Source organism: Otolemur garnettii, unplaced genomic scaffold (assembly GCF_000181295.1).
Source record: "Otolemur garnettii isolate 467f Iridium unplaced genomic scaffold, OtoGar3 scaffold00042, whole genome shotgun sequence".
Lineage (NCBI taxonomy): Eukaryota > Metazoa > Chordata > Mammalia > Primates > Galagidae > Otolemur > Otolemur garnettii.
Window position 1 is genome coordinate 4,662,869 of NW_003852437.1, and position 14,838 is coordinate 4,677,706.

The following is a 14,838-nucleotide window of genomic DNA, read 5'->3' on the forward strand; positions in this document are numbered from 1 at the left end:
AGAGCTCACATCACTTTTGTGGCATCCCAGCCAGAAATGAATAACCTGAATGTACTCTCAAAAAAACCTTAGACATTCTACAAAATAACTGGCCAGTACATTTCAAAACTATCAATATCAGGAAATACAAAAACTTGGAAACTGTTCCCGGTTAAAGAGCACTAAATAGACATGACCATAAATGTAAAAGAAGGTCTTGCGTTTTCTTTCCCTATAAAGCATATCAGGGGGACAACAGACGAATTCTCCTTAAGCTCTGCAGGTCATATAATTATATTATTTCAGTCTTACTTTCCTGGTTTTAATAATTATACGTCATGTTTTAGTACATGTTAAAACATCAGTGTTATAAACTTTACATTACTATATTAATATTATATTGTGCTTACATAATGGAGTTCTTTGTTTTCAGGAGAATGCCATGGTTTTAGAAAATATACAATGAGCCTGGGGCGGTGGCTCATGCTTGTAATCCTAGCTCTCTGGGAGGCTGAGGTGGGTGGATTGCCTGAGCTAAGGAGTTCAAGCCCAGCCTGAGGAAGAGCAAGACCCTGTCCCTATTAAAAACAGAAAAATTAGCCAGGCATGATGGTGGGCGCCTGTAGTCCCAGCTACTCGGAAGGCTGTGCCAGGAGGATGACTTGAGCCTGCTATGAGTTATGATGCCATGGCACTCTACTCAGGACTACAAGAGTTAGAATCTGTGGAAAGAAAGGAAAGAAGAAAGGAAAGAAAGAAAGGAGGAGGGAGAGAGGAAAGAAAGAAAAAAGAAAGTATATATTGAAGTATTTAGGTGCAGAGAGAGAAAATGAGACAAAAAAAACATATGGGAATCTGAGTGAGGGGTACCTGGGAATTCTTTGGACTATACTTGCAACTTTTCTATAAGTCTGAAATAATGTCAATGCCTTAAATTTAACATAAGAAACGTAGTTATTTTTTTTCCATGCCAGAGAAATAGAGTAGTTTGTCAACCTCTTCTATCCCAAAGAGTTAGGAGTTTGAATTATGTTCTCCAAAATTCATATGTTGATGTTCTAACACCCAGAATAAGAGCTTACAGGGGAATAAAGTCCCTGCAGAGGTAACGATTTAAAATAAGCTCATCCCAGAGTAGGGGGGCCCTAAATACAACATGACTGATGTCTTCCCAAACAGACGAAATTGGGATGCAGACAAGCGTACAAGAACATCACAAGAATATTGAAGCTGTGTTGCCACCGGCCAAGATCCCCAAGGATGGCTGACAACCCCCAGAAGCCAAGAGAGAGGCTGGAAACAGATTCTCCTTCAGAAGGAATCAACCCACTGACTCCTTGATCTTAAACATCCGGCTTCTAGAACAGTGAGACAGCCAATATGCTCCACCCAAGAAAGCTCGGGGTCCTTTGTCACGGCAGCCCTGGGAAACTAATACACAGACATTGTCACTTTCTGTTAAAACGTGACTGGAAATGTCCCCACCTGCCAGTGCAAAATGATGCTCCAGAGCAAACCCAGAGTGAGTTTGTGATTTCCATCCACAATGTCAGTCCCTCCTATGTTCACCAGGTCCACCTGTTAAAATGAAAACCAAAAAGAAATTGTTTTTAAGACAATTTCCTCCAGGAACTCTAGATTTTTGTTTTAGCACATTTTGACAGCAGTAAGGAGAAGTGAATGATAAGAGAAATTTTGTTTTAGAGAATCAGGTCAATCTACATCTCAAATACATATTATATACAGAATACATCAATAAAGCTGTCAGAAAAAGCAAAGGACTATTCCTTCATGCCTCGAAAAGGTTCAATATTCTTATAAAAAAAAAAAGGGAGGGGGGAGCTTCCAAGTATTAGTTGATGCCAACGCATCAAGCAGGTGGCTGGTTTCACAACAAATAATGCTGATGGCAACACAGAATCCCAAAATTCACATTACAAGCTTACATTATTCTGATGCAGAACCTGCAGCACTCTGTTGACGTTATTTAAGGCATGGACCCTTGTGGAACCACGTTCCTTTGGCTGGAAAATAAAACACAAAAGCAAAATAAGACTGATCATTCCTCCATATACCTGGCAAACACTGACATACCACAGAAAAGCAGCTCGGTGAGCAGGGCCCCTCAGCTCTAGTGGGGGGTCTCTGTACCACCCTAGAGGAAGGTATTTATAGTACACAAATTCACCAACTAACAACACCCTAATTTGCTTGCTCACTGGAATCTCCTAGGCAGCTTCAAAAATCACCAAATGCCTGTGTCCAGTTCTGTTTGCCCTTAAGAGTTTGTGACTTCATGGTTCTAAGCATGGTCCAGGTTTCAAATTTTTAAAAGATTGGCCATGATTCTAATGTGTAGACAAATCTGGAAATCAATGCTCCAAGAAAGAAATTTTTTTTTATTTAAATTAGTCTGGATGCATATAGATTTAGAAGTTGTGCCCCCTTTATGCTGCTGCATGGGTGTGGACAGGGAGGATTCAGAGATACTCATCCCAGGCTCCAGGGAGCATTACCAGAGCCACCTGGGAAGACAGGGATGCCCTGCTGGAGTAAGGTAACCTGGGCAGCTTCTTTCTACTCCACCTGCCAAGGAATCTGATCTGAGGAAGGGATCAGCCTCCCCAACAGGTGTCTACCCACCACCTGGAGGGCAAAAGAGAGGGTACAACCTCCCACCTTTAGCAAGAAAGAAATTCATCACTGAGAGTGCATCTCTGCTGTTAGAGTAATTCGACCTCTGGTGTTAAAATGTCTACCCATAAAATACATTCCCTTCATTGGCAGAGTTTTCTATGTGCGTATCAAGTATCTTACATATAAAGTAATAGAGTTGGATTTGATAAAGAAAGAAAGATAATACTGACAATCTGGATGAAACAGATGCCATATGTTTGTTGTAACAGCCATTTAAAAAAATATTTGTTAGTATTTAAATCTGGCTCTATACTCTCTACTATTCAAAACATATTCCCTCTCTTACAAATTCACTTTTTTTTTTTGGTAATTCACAACCTAAGTTGTTTCAGAGCAATGAACATTTATTTAAGGTCATTTTTATCTTTGAGAAAAATAAAGCCCTCATGAAAGCCAAACTATTGTTCTATCAATAGCATTAGTTAAAACATTTTTTTTTTAATGTTCCTACTTCTGGCTTCACATTTCAAGTACCCACAGAGGGTTATCAAGTGTTAGCAGTGACTGGAGACAGTCCCCCAGCCTCATCCTCAAAGATGACATTCTCACCAAAGATGTTCCTATGAGGCCTTCTAGAAGATCCAACAGCTTCCTTCCATCTTTCAGGTCTGTGAACATATCGCTGATGGGTGGTTTCCCACTCTGTAAAGAAAAAATAAAATAAGGATTACTTCAATGGTAGAAATTCCATATAAACCCTGCCAAATACAAGAGTGGGTTTTCTTTTAATTTTTTTTTTCATTTAAAAGTTCTAGATGATCCACAGACTATCCAAGTTTCCCTTGCATAGAAAGAACAAGTTCAAACACAGGGAATTTTGGAATCTATAAAGAACATTTTAAGCTAAATAAAATAAGCTGCATTATTTGTTAGAAAGGGAGCAAATAAAGCTACTGCTGACATTCGCAGGCCCTAAGTGTAGTATATACTCCTGAGGAAGGAACAGTAAAGACAGAGGCTGAAAGTGGATGTGAGCGCTCCGCCCCTGCGTGCAGCCCGCTGCCAGCCTGCAGATTCCTACTCCACCACCACACTGCACATCCACGGATGACAACGTCCTTCTGAACCTCCATTGTGGGAGCAGGTGACATCTGTCAGCACCCAGGCACTAGTCTGTACTTCTGCTTTTTAACTGCTTAACAATTAAGGCCCCTTTGGCTCTGTGTTTAAGTCTAGAACCAGTCCAGGATTTTGACTACTAAAACTTACAGAATTCCCAGCCTCTCATCCCTGACTAATAAGTAGCATCAACTCCCACTGATAATCACCCCTAGTGCAGCCCCCTGCATTCACTCTAGGCCTGGGCAGGTCCCCTGCCTGTATGTGACAGGATAGGTTGTGACCAACAGGGTGATCACTGCACAGAAAATGGGAATGCCTCGGTTTTCAGCCCAGGGTGATCACCTGATAAACCTGGCTCAGCGGCCTAGTCCTCTTCTAAATCTCTGTATCTAAATAATGTAAAACATGAAAATGTTTCTGAAGACTGTAAAGCATGCTGTAAATAAATTTTGTGTGATTATCTTGTACCAAATTATTCCCTTCTAATAGGAAATCTCCATGGAGAATAATAGTCCTAAATTTCTGCCAATAATAAAGATATTTTATATCTTTAATAATATTGTATTATTATCTTGTACCAAATTATTCCCTTCTAATAGGAAATCTCCATGGAGAATAATAGTCCTAAATTTCTGCCAATAATAAAGATATTTTATAACCAACAATTAGTTTATCTTCTGGCTTTAAAACTAGCAAGTAATTATTTCTCACTTAAAAATACATGCATATAAGTCCTATGAAGCAAAATTTTACTCTAAGCTTGAAATGGAGGAAGGGAAGGGAGCCATTCGAAGTTCCCTAAAACTTTGTATTGCTTGCACTCTGCTCTCCCCTCTCAATTTAGGCAGGTTAAGGGCCTGCTTTAAATAAATAGGATATACACTCGATTAATGATTTTTAGCATAAGCCTTTTGCATTGCTCACATAGTCCATGCGAGGGAAAGCATGGTAAAGTTTTCACTGCAAAATCAGCAAAGAATACACTGTTACTTATTTGTACCCGAAACAAAGTTGCTTTTCTATTCCCAGCTGCCTTGTTCACAGGCAGTGACAGAGTCAGGAACACAGAGACCACCTCCCTCCATCCCACTCGCCAACAGAGCTGCACGGTGTTCCAGAGGCAGAACCAGAAGCAGAGCCAGGGGAAATTTCCAGCACACTGAAGACTTGCCACCTGCTGTCAGTAGAAGCAAAGGGCAGAGAGGCCCTCCATCACTTCCTACCTCTAAGCCTCCTTCTGCCCTAACAAGCCCAAAGCCTGGTTCAACAGATTAGCCACTATGTGAATAGATCCTCTTTCATATCTTAGACACAGCAAAGAAACAAACATGAATACAGGTAAAAGTGTGTGGGAGAAACAGCTGGGGTTATCTAGCACAGAAAGGGTCTTAGTGATGTCAAGGGCAGCTAATACAACATCTGGGCAGCAATTCACTCTTCTCAAATCCACTATCCATTTTCCAAAAAAATAAAATAAAATAACATAAAACATTACACATAAAATAAAGGTAAATATTTAGCCATATTACAAATAATTATAGGTATCTATCAATGACATCATCTGTAAACAGGAAGCCTATGAATGGCCATAGACTTTGGGGGGGGGGGTTACTTGGACTTTCTACATTTGTTTATCTGTTAAAAACCTAAGAGGGCAGATATTTAGTAAATAGTTGATACTATCATTTCTATCACATGCATAACTTTGTTGTTGTATATTATCATGATACTGCTATAACATGTGGACAATCTGAGAAGGGACTCAGAAAACGAGCGCTTCTGCATCACAAGTGGGACAGCAAAAGCAAGCACTGAATGTGAGGACGCGGTCGTGTTAATTCACAGAGGAGGATTTCTCCGGTCTCAGATTCACTAATGTGTCATATGACAACCCGGAGGGACATGTCCCATTCAAAAACAGTTAACAAGTTTATAGCTTTCATATGAAGAAAGTTATAGCCCAAGAAGAAGGGGAAAGGGGGGAGGGAGGGGAGGGGAGGGGATAGGACAGGTGGAGGGAGGGTAGTTGGTGGGACCACACCTACAGTGCATCTGACAAGGGTACATGTGAAATCTACTAAGTGCAGAATATAAATGTCTTAACACAGTAACTAAGAAAATGCCATGAAGGCTCTGTTAACCAGTTTGATGAAAATATTTCACACTGTTTATAAAACCAGTACATTGTACCCCATGATTGTATTACTGTACACAGCTATGATTTAATTTAAAAAAAAAAATAAGCACTTAACAGCCTGTTGTTCTAATGTGAAAGCCATAGACACTGCATAAACGAATGAGCCAGTTGGAACATCTGTGTTCCAATAAAACTTTGTTTGTAGACACCAAAATCTGAATTTCATATAATGTCCACATGTCACAAAATATTAGTCTTCTTTTGATTTTTGGCAACCACCTAAATATGTAAAAGCCATTCTTAGCTTATGGGCCGTATGAAAACAGGCAGTAGAAATATAAAATGTTCTTAGAAATAATAACAAGCATTTACTGTAGATCGAATCTGTTCTAAGAGATTTATAAAGATTTAGATATATTGGCTCGGCGCCTATAGCTCAACCGGCTAAGGCGCCAGCCACGTACACCTAAGGTGGCGGGTTCGAATCCCCAGCCCGGACCCGCCAAAACAACAATGATGACTGCAACCAAAAAATAGCCGGGCGTTGTGGCGGGCGCCTGTGGTCCCAGCTACTTGGGAGGCGGAGGCAGGAGACTCGCTTGAGCCCAGGAGTTGGAGGTTGCTGTGAGCTGTAATGCCACGGCACTCTACCCAGGGGGACAGCTTGAGGCTCTGTCTCAAAAAAAAAAAAAAAAAAAAAAAAGATTTAGATATATTATTTACATGTGTCATTTATTTCTTCATGATATTTTAGGGTAAATACCACCATCATCCCCATTTTACAGGTGGGAAAACTGAGTCATGAAAGTGACATAACAAATGAGAGAGGCAGCACCAAGATCAGATACCACAAAATCTGGTTTCAAAACCACATTCTTAACATCTGTGCTACACTACCCTTCAAATTATGAGTGCACAGCACTGTGACATACAGGAAAGGAAATATTTAATCACTGGAGGTACAGTAAAAGCATATATTTAATGACTTCCCAAGAGGGCAGGAAGGTATGTACCACATTTCAATGAATTAAAAATGAAAACTGTTGATTCCTAGCACACCACTTTTTAAAGCACTGAGGCTTTGGTATCACAGGCTCTAAACGTGGGACTCACTCTAGAAAAAAGGTTGGAAATGTCAGAAGTCACCTTTTAACAAAAATAAAAACTGGTTCATCCTGACAATTAACCTCTTATGAAGATTTCAAAACCTTTGCAAAGACTTATTTACAGCGATTTTGCTAACAGAGAGAGAGAATACAATATAATAATCCTACTGGACAAATATTTGATGAATACCTCCTTTGTAGTTGGCCCTGCAGAAATGCCAAGTTCAAGTTACCCTCTTCATTCACAAGAGAGGGTTTCCATAGTTTTCCAATAAAAACAAAATGGTACAAAGAAACCATGTTGAATTAAGAATGCAGATAAGCCTTGGGTCACACTTAACTTTTAGAAAATTAAAAGGCCATATGACAATGTGTCCCAATGACAGACACCACTGTCCCCGGGTGACCAGCTTTGGCCATCCCAGCAGCTCTCACCTCCTTCTAACATCACCATTTTGACAAGAGGAACCAGCATTAGTCCCTGCAGCTGGACACTACAGCTGCTGAAGTTGAAATGTTGGAGCAAAAAACAAACTGTCATCACAGTGCACAAGGAGAAGCTGGGAGTCTGTCGGAGACCACAGGCTGCAAATACCTTACACGTGGTGATATAGGACCCATCCCTCGTCACACCTGGAGAATCAGCTAGCTATAAGGGATGACAGTGGCAATTGGGGCTCAGCTCCTGCTAAGGGTAGTCATGTGAGAATTCAGCCTGACTGTCGACAGAAACTCTAGGTTTTCAAAAGAAGTTGGAAATCTGAATTTGTATATGCAATTGCCTGGTGTTTGTAATTTCCTAAATCACTGTGCCAGACAAAAGAATCCTTTCCACAGGTACCCCAGATCATAGGGTAACTGATGAGCCATCTCTGCAAAGAGAGGGATCGCATATAAGAGAGATAAAGGGTTAGACAGCAGTGAGTGTCTGGAGGCTGGGGAAACTCTGGGGAAAAGGCCACATGCACACACACGGTAGACTAAGGAATATGATTAATTATGAAATCCCACCTTCCATGACAGAAGAGTCGCTCTACACACTCAGAGCAAAAACAAAGGGATCATTCCCCACCTCTAACCCATCAACAAGCTCTGCCCTTTTACCTCTAAAAACACGTTCCAAATGTGACCAATTCTCACCATTATCTTTGCTTCAACCTCACTTGAGCATAAAAGCCAAATAATTCCCATTTTAATGTGCAGACTATATCATATCCATTTCCCTGCCCCAACCTAATACATTCCCCTTATCGGCAAACCCAGTCTAAACTCTAAATAAAATATCTCCAGAGCATACCCTCTCTCTGAGCAGACACTGGGTTATTCTCCTCCTTCTTGGATACTCCCAAATCACAATTATTTCCATCACAGATCAAATTTTTCAGTAGCAGGAGTATGAATGCTATAGGAAACAATCTCTAAACACGTGAATAAAAAATTCTTTGTACCAATAACCAGCCACCCAGTAGTAGAACTGGGTCTTCGATTCTGCCCTGTAGTACACTGACACTAAGGAATCCAGGCTGACAAAAGCAGTCCTTCAAGGCACTCAAAATTCAAATACAGACATGCATTACTAATGACAGGGATACCTTCAGAGAAATGTGTCTTGAAGCAATTTCACCATTGTGCAAACAACACAAAGCACACTTACACAATCCTACAGACCTCCTATAAACCTGGGCTGTTGGTAGAGCCTGTCGCTCCTTAGACTACAAACCTGAACAGCATGTTATTATACTGAATATTGTAGGCAATTACAACATCATGGAAGTAACTGTGTACCTAGATATGTCGAAACACAGAGAAGGTACAGTAAAAAAGGATATAAAAGATTAAATTAAATGGTATACTTATACAGGGTGGACATCAAGTTCGTGGGCAATTTACAACAGTTAATAGTAAATTGCACATCAACTTTATGGACACCCCGTATAGGACGCTGATCACGAATGGGGCTTGCAAGACGGGAAGTGGCTCTGGGTGAGTCAGTGAGGGAGTGGTGAGTGAACATGAAGGCCTGGGACATTCCTGTCCACCACTGTAACCTTTATGAACTCTCTACACTTAGGCTACACTAACTTACTTTAAAATTTTCTTTCTTCAAGAAGCTTGATAAACTTCCCTAACTTTTTTTAAACCCTTTGACCCTTTTGTGATAACATCTAGCTTAAAACACAAATATGTTGTGTTTGTTTACATCCTTTTAATTTTTTTAATTTTAACTTTTAAAATTTTTTTGTTAAAAAACACAGACATTGGCCTAGTCCTACCCAGGGTCAGAGTCATCACTATCACTGTGAATCATCACAATCACTGCCTTTGATATCTACTTTTATGATTGAACTCCATGGTGAAAGAACAGGAAGTCTTCAGGGCAGTAACACCTAAGGAACTGTCATCTCCTATGACAGCAGTGCCTTCTTCTGGAGCATCTCCTGAGGGCCTGGCTGAGGTTGTTTTACAGTTACTGTATTTTTTTAACTAGCAGGTGGACCCCCTAAAAGAATGATGAAAAGTATATCATAGTATGCACTAAACCAGTATTTATTATCATTTCCAAGTATTACAGACTGTACATATTTGCACTGCTAGAATTTTATCTGACTGATAGTGCAATGGGTTTGTTTACAAAAGCCTCACCAAGGATATGTGAGTGCTACATTATGCTAAGACCTTCCAAAAGCTATGATGTCACTAGGTGACAGCAATTTTTTATCTTTAATCTCATGGGACCATTGTCATATACGTGGTCCATCACTGGCCACATGAACTACAGGTGTAAAAAAAAAATGGTACTGGGGGGAGCAAGGTGGCAGGCAAGTAACAGCTTCTTTGCAACCACAAAGTGAGACTGGAGAGAAGACTCTGCCCAGAAACATCCCTTTGGGGATGCAGGGAGACACAGAGAAACTTCTGGACCCTAGGAGGAGGACAAAAGCAGTGGCGAAGTGGCAAGTGGTTGCATTGGGTCTGAGGCTGCCACAGCTGTAGCTACAACAGCAACCAGATTGCAGATAGGGAAGGCCTTCTCTGTGGGTTGTTTTTTTGGAGTTGGGCACTGGGTTGAATTACCTTAGGAGAAATTGGGCGAAAGAGTGGGTGACTTTAAGCATTTGAGACTGAGCCACTAGCATAGAATGGAGTTAATATTGTTTTGCTATGGGCCATGCACCATGTGGGAGAACTGCCCTTCAGGTTCCACCCTTAGGGCTGCAGAGTTAGGCCCAGGATGGGAGACCTTGGGCAAGTGATCCAGTGACTGTGAGCAGCACCAAAGGCCCGGACTGAGACAGAGGGGAAGAGCAGAGCTATAAGCGTTTGGCAGTGGTAGGGCTGCCTTGCAGCCTCAGCCCTCAGGGGCATAGAGTGAGGCTGATCTTGGTGCAACAGATAAGAGGGCAGCCACTTCAGGAGAAATCCCAGCAACAAGTAGCTTTTCTGGGAAAGCCTCTATTTAGCCAAGGTAACAGTTTAAAGTGTCTTCTAAGCAAGCTGAGGAGAGATTCGGGTTCTCAACCCTGCAGGGTTTAATGGCAAAGAAGTCAGCACAGACTTCCAGTCTCCATCTCATACAGCCGTAACAGCATTGTGATTAGCATCTCATACCCAGAAGATCACCTGTTGCCCAGACAATATTCAGCAAGATATATATACTGCTTTGGTTTTGTTTTTGGTTTTTTATTTAAAACTTTTCCCCCTAGATTTTTGTTCATTTTTACTTTCTTCACTTTTCTAGTGTAAATATAATTTTCCATTGTTGCCTTCTTTAATAATAAAAACTTCATTTTTGCTAGTGTTTCTGCCCCTGTTATTTGGGTTTTTCCCCCAATTTTATTGTGTAAGGTATTCTGTTTGTTTGGTTTGGTTTGATTTATAGTATTTTTGTTTTTCCTCTCTCTCTATCTGGAGGAGGTGGGGTACCATATCTGCTCAGGATGGCAAAGAGCTGCTGACCTCAAGGGAACCACCCAAACCAGCACCCCCAGAAGTTGGGGGTTTCTAAGGTGTGGGTCAAAGTACCCTACTGTACACCTTTATTACTCTTGTCAATCTCTTTCTGTGCCTCTCTTCTTTTTATCAATATTCCCTTTTAATCAGCTCCTCTCTTTTTTCTTTTTTTTTTAATCATTTTTCCCTTCCTGCTCAGTCTTCTCACCCTCTTAGTCCTGTACCAAAAGGACTCATCAAAACCTTAGCTCAGAGGCATGGTAACTTAAAGAGCAAGAGGAAGTGAATGGAAAATTAGGGCAAGGAAACAGATAAAAGACAACACTCATGAGGAAGAAACAGCAGAAAAATCCTTACAACATGAAAAACCAGTCCACAGCAAGACCCCCAAGGGACCATAAGGTAACTACTGCAGAAGATTCCACCCATAAAGAAATGTTAGAAACAGAAGGGGAATTTAAAATACAGAAGATGAAAATAATAAAGGAAATTGCTGAGCAAGTAGAAATATAACCAAAAGGAAATCCAAAAACAGAATCAAATAAGAGATGAATGAAATGAAGAACATAGAAAGGATATACCAGAGCTGAAGGAATTGAAGCAGTCAATTAGGGAACTTAAAGATGCAATAGAAAGTATCAATAACAGATAAGACTCTACAGAGGTAGAGGACAAAGCTCTTGAGATAACTCAGATAGTTAAAGAGACAGAAAAGAAGAGAGAGAAAGCAGAACATTCACTGACAGAACTATAGGACTTCATGAACTGTTCAAACATACGAGTTATAGGTATTCCAGGAGGGAAAGAAGAATTTCCCAGAGGAATAGAAGCCATACTAGAGAATACTATAAATGAAAAATTTCCAAATATCACCAAAGATTCTGACACACTCCCTTCAGAGGGACCCCAGGTCACCTTAACTCAAATAGAGCTTCTCCAAGACACTTTATGATGAACCTGTCCAAAGTCAAGACAAAAGAAACAATTTTGCAAGCTGCCAGGAATAAGCGCCAATTGACCTACAACGGCAAATCCATCAGGGTGACTGCAGACTTCTCTAATGAAACTTTTCGAGGCAGAAGACAATGGTTATCTATCTTTAATCTACTTAAACAAAACAATTTCCAGCCCAGAATTCTATATCCTGCTAAGCTAAGCTTTAAAATTGATGGAGAAATCAAATCTTTTATTGATATGCAAACATTGAGGTAATTTGCAGAAGGAGATCAGCTCTATACGAAATACTTCAACCTGTTCTACACACTGACCATCACAATGGATCACCAGCAAAGTAAGCACCCAGAAATTTAAAGACAGACCCTAACTTCCACAATGATGCAAAAGATAAAATTAAACAATGGACTTTTCAATAAATGTTAATGGCTTGAATTCCCCACTGAAGAGGCATAGATTGGCTGACTGGATTAAAAAAACACAAGCCATCCATTTACTGTCTGCAGTAAACACACCTAGCCTCAAAAGACAAATTAAAACTCAGAGTTAAGGATTGGAAGACAATTTTTCAGGCAAACGAAATTCAGAAGAAAAGGATTGCAATCTCATTTTCAGATACAAATGGATTTAAAGCAACTAAAGTGAAAAAAGACAAAGATGGTCACTTTATATTGGTCAAGGGAAAAAATACAACAAGAAGACATTTCAATTCTAAATATTTATGCACCCAACTTAAATGCTCCCAGATTCTTGAAACAGATCTTACTCAGTCTGGGCAATATGATATCCTATAACACCATGATAACAGGGGACTTTAACATTCCTCTTACAGAGCTGGACAGATGCTCTAAACAGAAATTAAACAAAGACATAAGGGACTTAAATGAGACCCTAGAACAACTGTGCTTATTAGACACATATAGAACACTACATCCCAATTCTAAAGAATATACATTCTTCTCATCAGTCCACAGAACATTCTCCAAAATTGATCATATCCTAGGACACAAACCTCAACAGAATCAAAAGAATTGAAATTTTACCTTATGTCTTCTTAGACCACAAGGCATTAAAGGTGGAACTCAACTCCAACAAAAACGTTCAACCTCACACAAAGGCATGGAAATTAAACAACCGTATGCTGAATGATAGTTGGGTGCAGGAAGAAATCAAATAGGAAATCAGTAACTTCCTTGAGGATAACAGCAATGAAGACATAACCTAATAAAACTTGTGGGATATAGCAAAAGCAGTCCTGGCTCAGTGCCTATAGCTCAACCGGCTAAGGTGCCAGCCACGTACACCTAAGGTGGCGGGTTCGAATCCAGCCTGGACCCGCCAAACAACAATGACGGCTGCAACCAAAAAATAGCCGGGCGTTGTGGCGGGCGCCTGTGGTCCCAGCTACTTGGGAGGTGGAGGCAAGAGACTCGCTGGAGCCCAGGAGTTGGAGGTTGCTGTGAGCTGTACTGCCACGGCACTCTACCCAGGGGTACAGCTTGAGGCTCTGTCTCAAAAAAAAAAAAAAAAGCAGTCCTAAGAGGAAAATTTATCACTTTAAAGGCCTACATCGGAAAAACAGAAAGAAAGTACATCAACAGACTCACAAACCATCTTATGGAATTGGAAAACAAAGAACAATCTAAGCTTAAACTCAGCAAAAGAAAAGAAATATCCAAAACTAGATCAGAGATTAATGAAATTAAAAACAAAAAAATCATTCAGAAAATTAACAAGGAGTTTTTATTTTGAAAAATAAATAAAATTGATAAACCTTTGGCCAGACTAACTAGAAATAGAAAAGTAAAATCTCTAGTAACCTCAATCAGAAATGATAAAGGGGAAATAACAACTGATGTCACAGAGATACAAGAGATTATCTCTGAATACTACCAGAAACTTTATGCCCAGAAATTTGACAATGTGAAGGAAATGGATCAATATTTGGAATCACACCCTCTCCCTAAACTTAGCCCAGATGAAATAGATCTCCTGAACAGACCAATTTCAAGCACTCAGATCAAAGAAACAATAAAAAATCTCCCAACAAAAAAAATGCCCTGGTCCAGATGGCTTCACACTAGAATTCTACCAAACCTTCAAAAAAGAGTTTATTCCCACGCCGCAGAAGTTACTCCAAAAAATCAAGGAAGAAGGAATCTTCCCCAACACACTCTACGAAGCAAACATCACCTTAGTACCAAAACCAGGAGAAGACCCAATTATAAAGGAGAACTTCAGACCAATTTCAATAATGAATATAGATGCAAAAATTCTCAACAAAATCCTAGCCAATAGATTATAGCTTCTCATCAAAAAAGTCATACACCATGATCAAGTAGGTTTCATCGGAGAGATTTAAGGCTGGTTTCACACACCCAAGTCCATAAACATAATCCACCATATCAACAGAAGCAAAAACAAAGAGCATATGATCCTCTCAATAGATGCAAAAAAAGCATTCGATAAAATCCAGCATCTTTTATAATTAGAACATTGAAGAGTATAGGCATAAGTGGCACATTTCTTAAACTGACCAAAGCCATCTACAACAAACCCACAGCTAATATTATACTTAATGGAGTAAAACTGAAAGCTTTTCCACTTAGAACTAGAACCAGACAAGGTTTTCCTCTATCACCACTACTATTCAACATAGTGCTGGAAGTTCTAGCCAATACAATCAGGCAAGAGAAGAAATAAAGGACATCCAAATGGGAGCACAGGAGATCAAACTCTCCCTCTTTGCTGATGATATGACCTTAGACTTAGAGAACTCCAAAGACTCAACCACAAGACTCCTGGAAGCGATCAAAAAATACAGTAATGTCTTAGGATATAAAATCAATGTCCACAAATCAGCCTTTGTTACACCAATAACAGCCAAGATGAGAAGCTAATCAATGTTACACCAATAACAGCCAAGATGAGAAGCTAATCAAGGACACAATC

The 14,838-nt window shown here is 40.0% G+C and overlaps 1 protein-coding gene across 1 annotated transcript in view; it reads right to left on the reverse strand.

Annotated features, from left to right (window-relative positions):
- UTRN (utrophin) overlaps positions 1 to 14,838 on the reverse strand; it is a 513,062-nt gene that overhangs the window by 372,244 nt on the left and 125,980 nt on the right. Inside the window, exons 4-6 of the mRNA XM_023513504.1 lie at positions 3,226 to 3,318; positions 1,926 to 2,003; positions 1,465 to 1,557 (exon numbers count right to left, since the gene is read on the reverse strand). Coding sequence (XP_023369272.1) covers positions 1,465 to 1,557; positions 1,926 to 2,003; positions 3,226 to 3,318 — 264 coding nt within the window. The remainder of the gene's footprint in view (positions 1 to 1,464; positions 1,558 to 1,925; positions 2,004 to 3,225; positions 3,319 to 14,838) is intronic.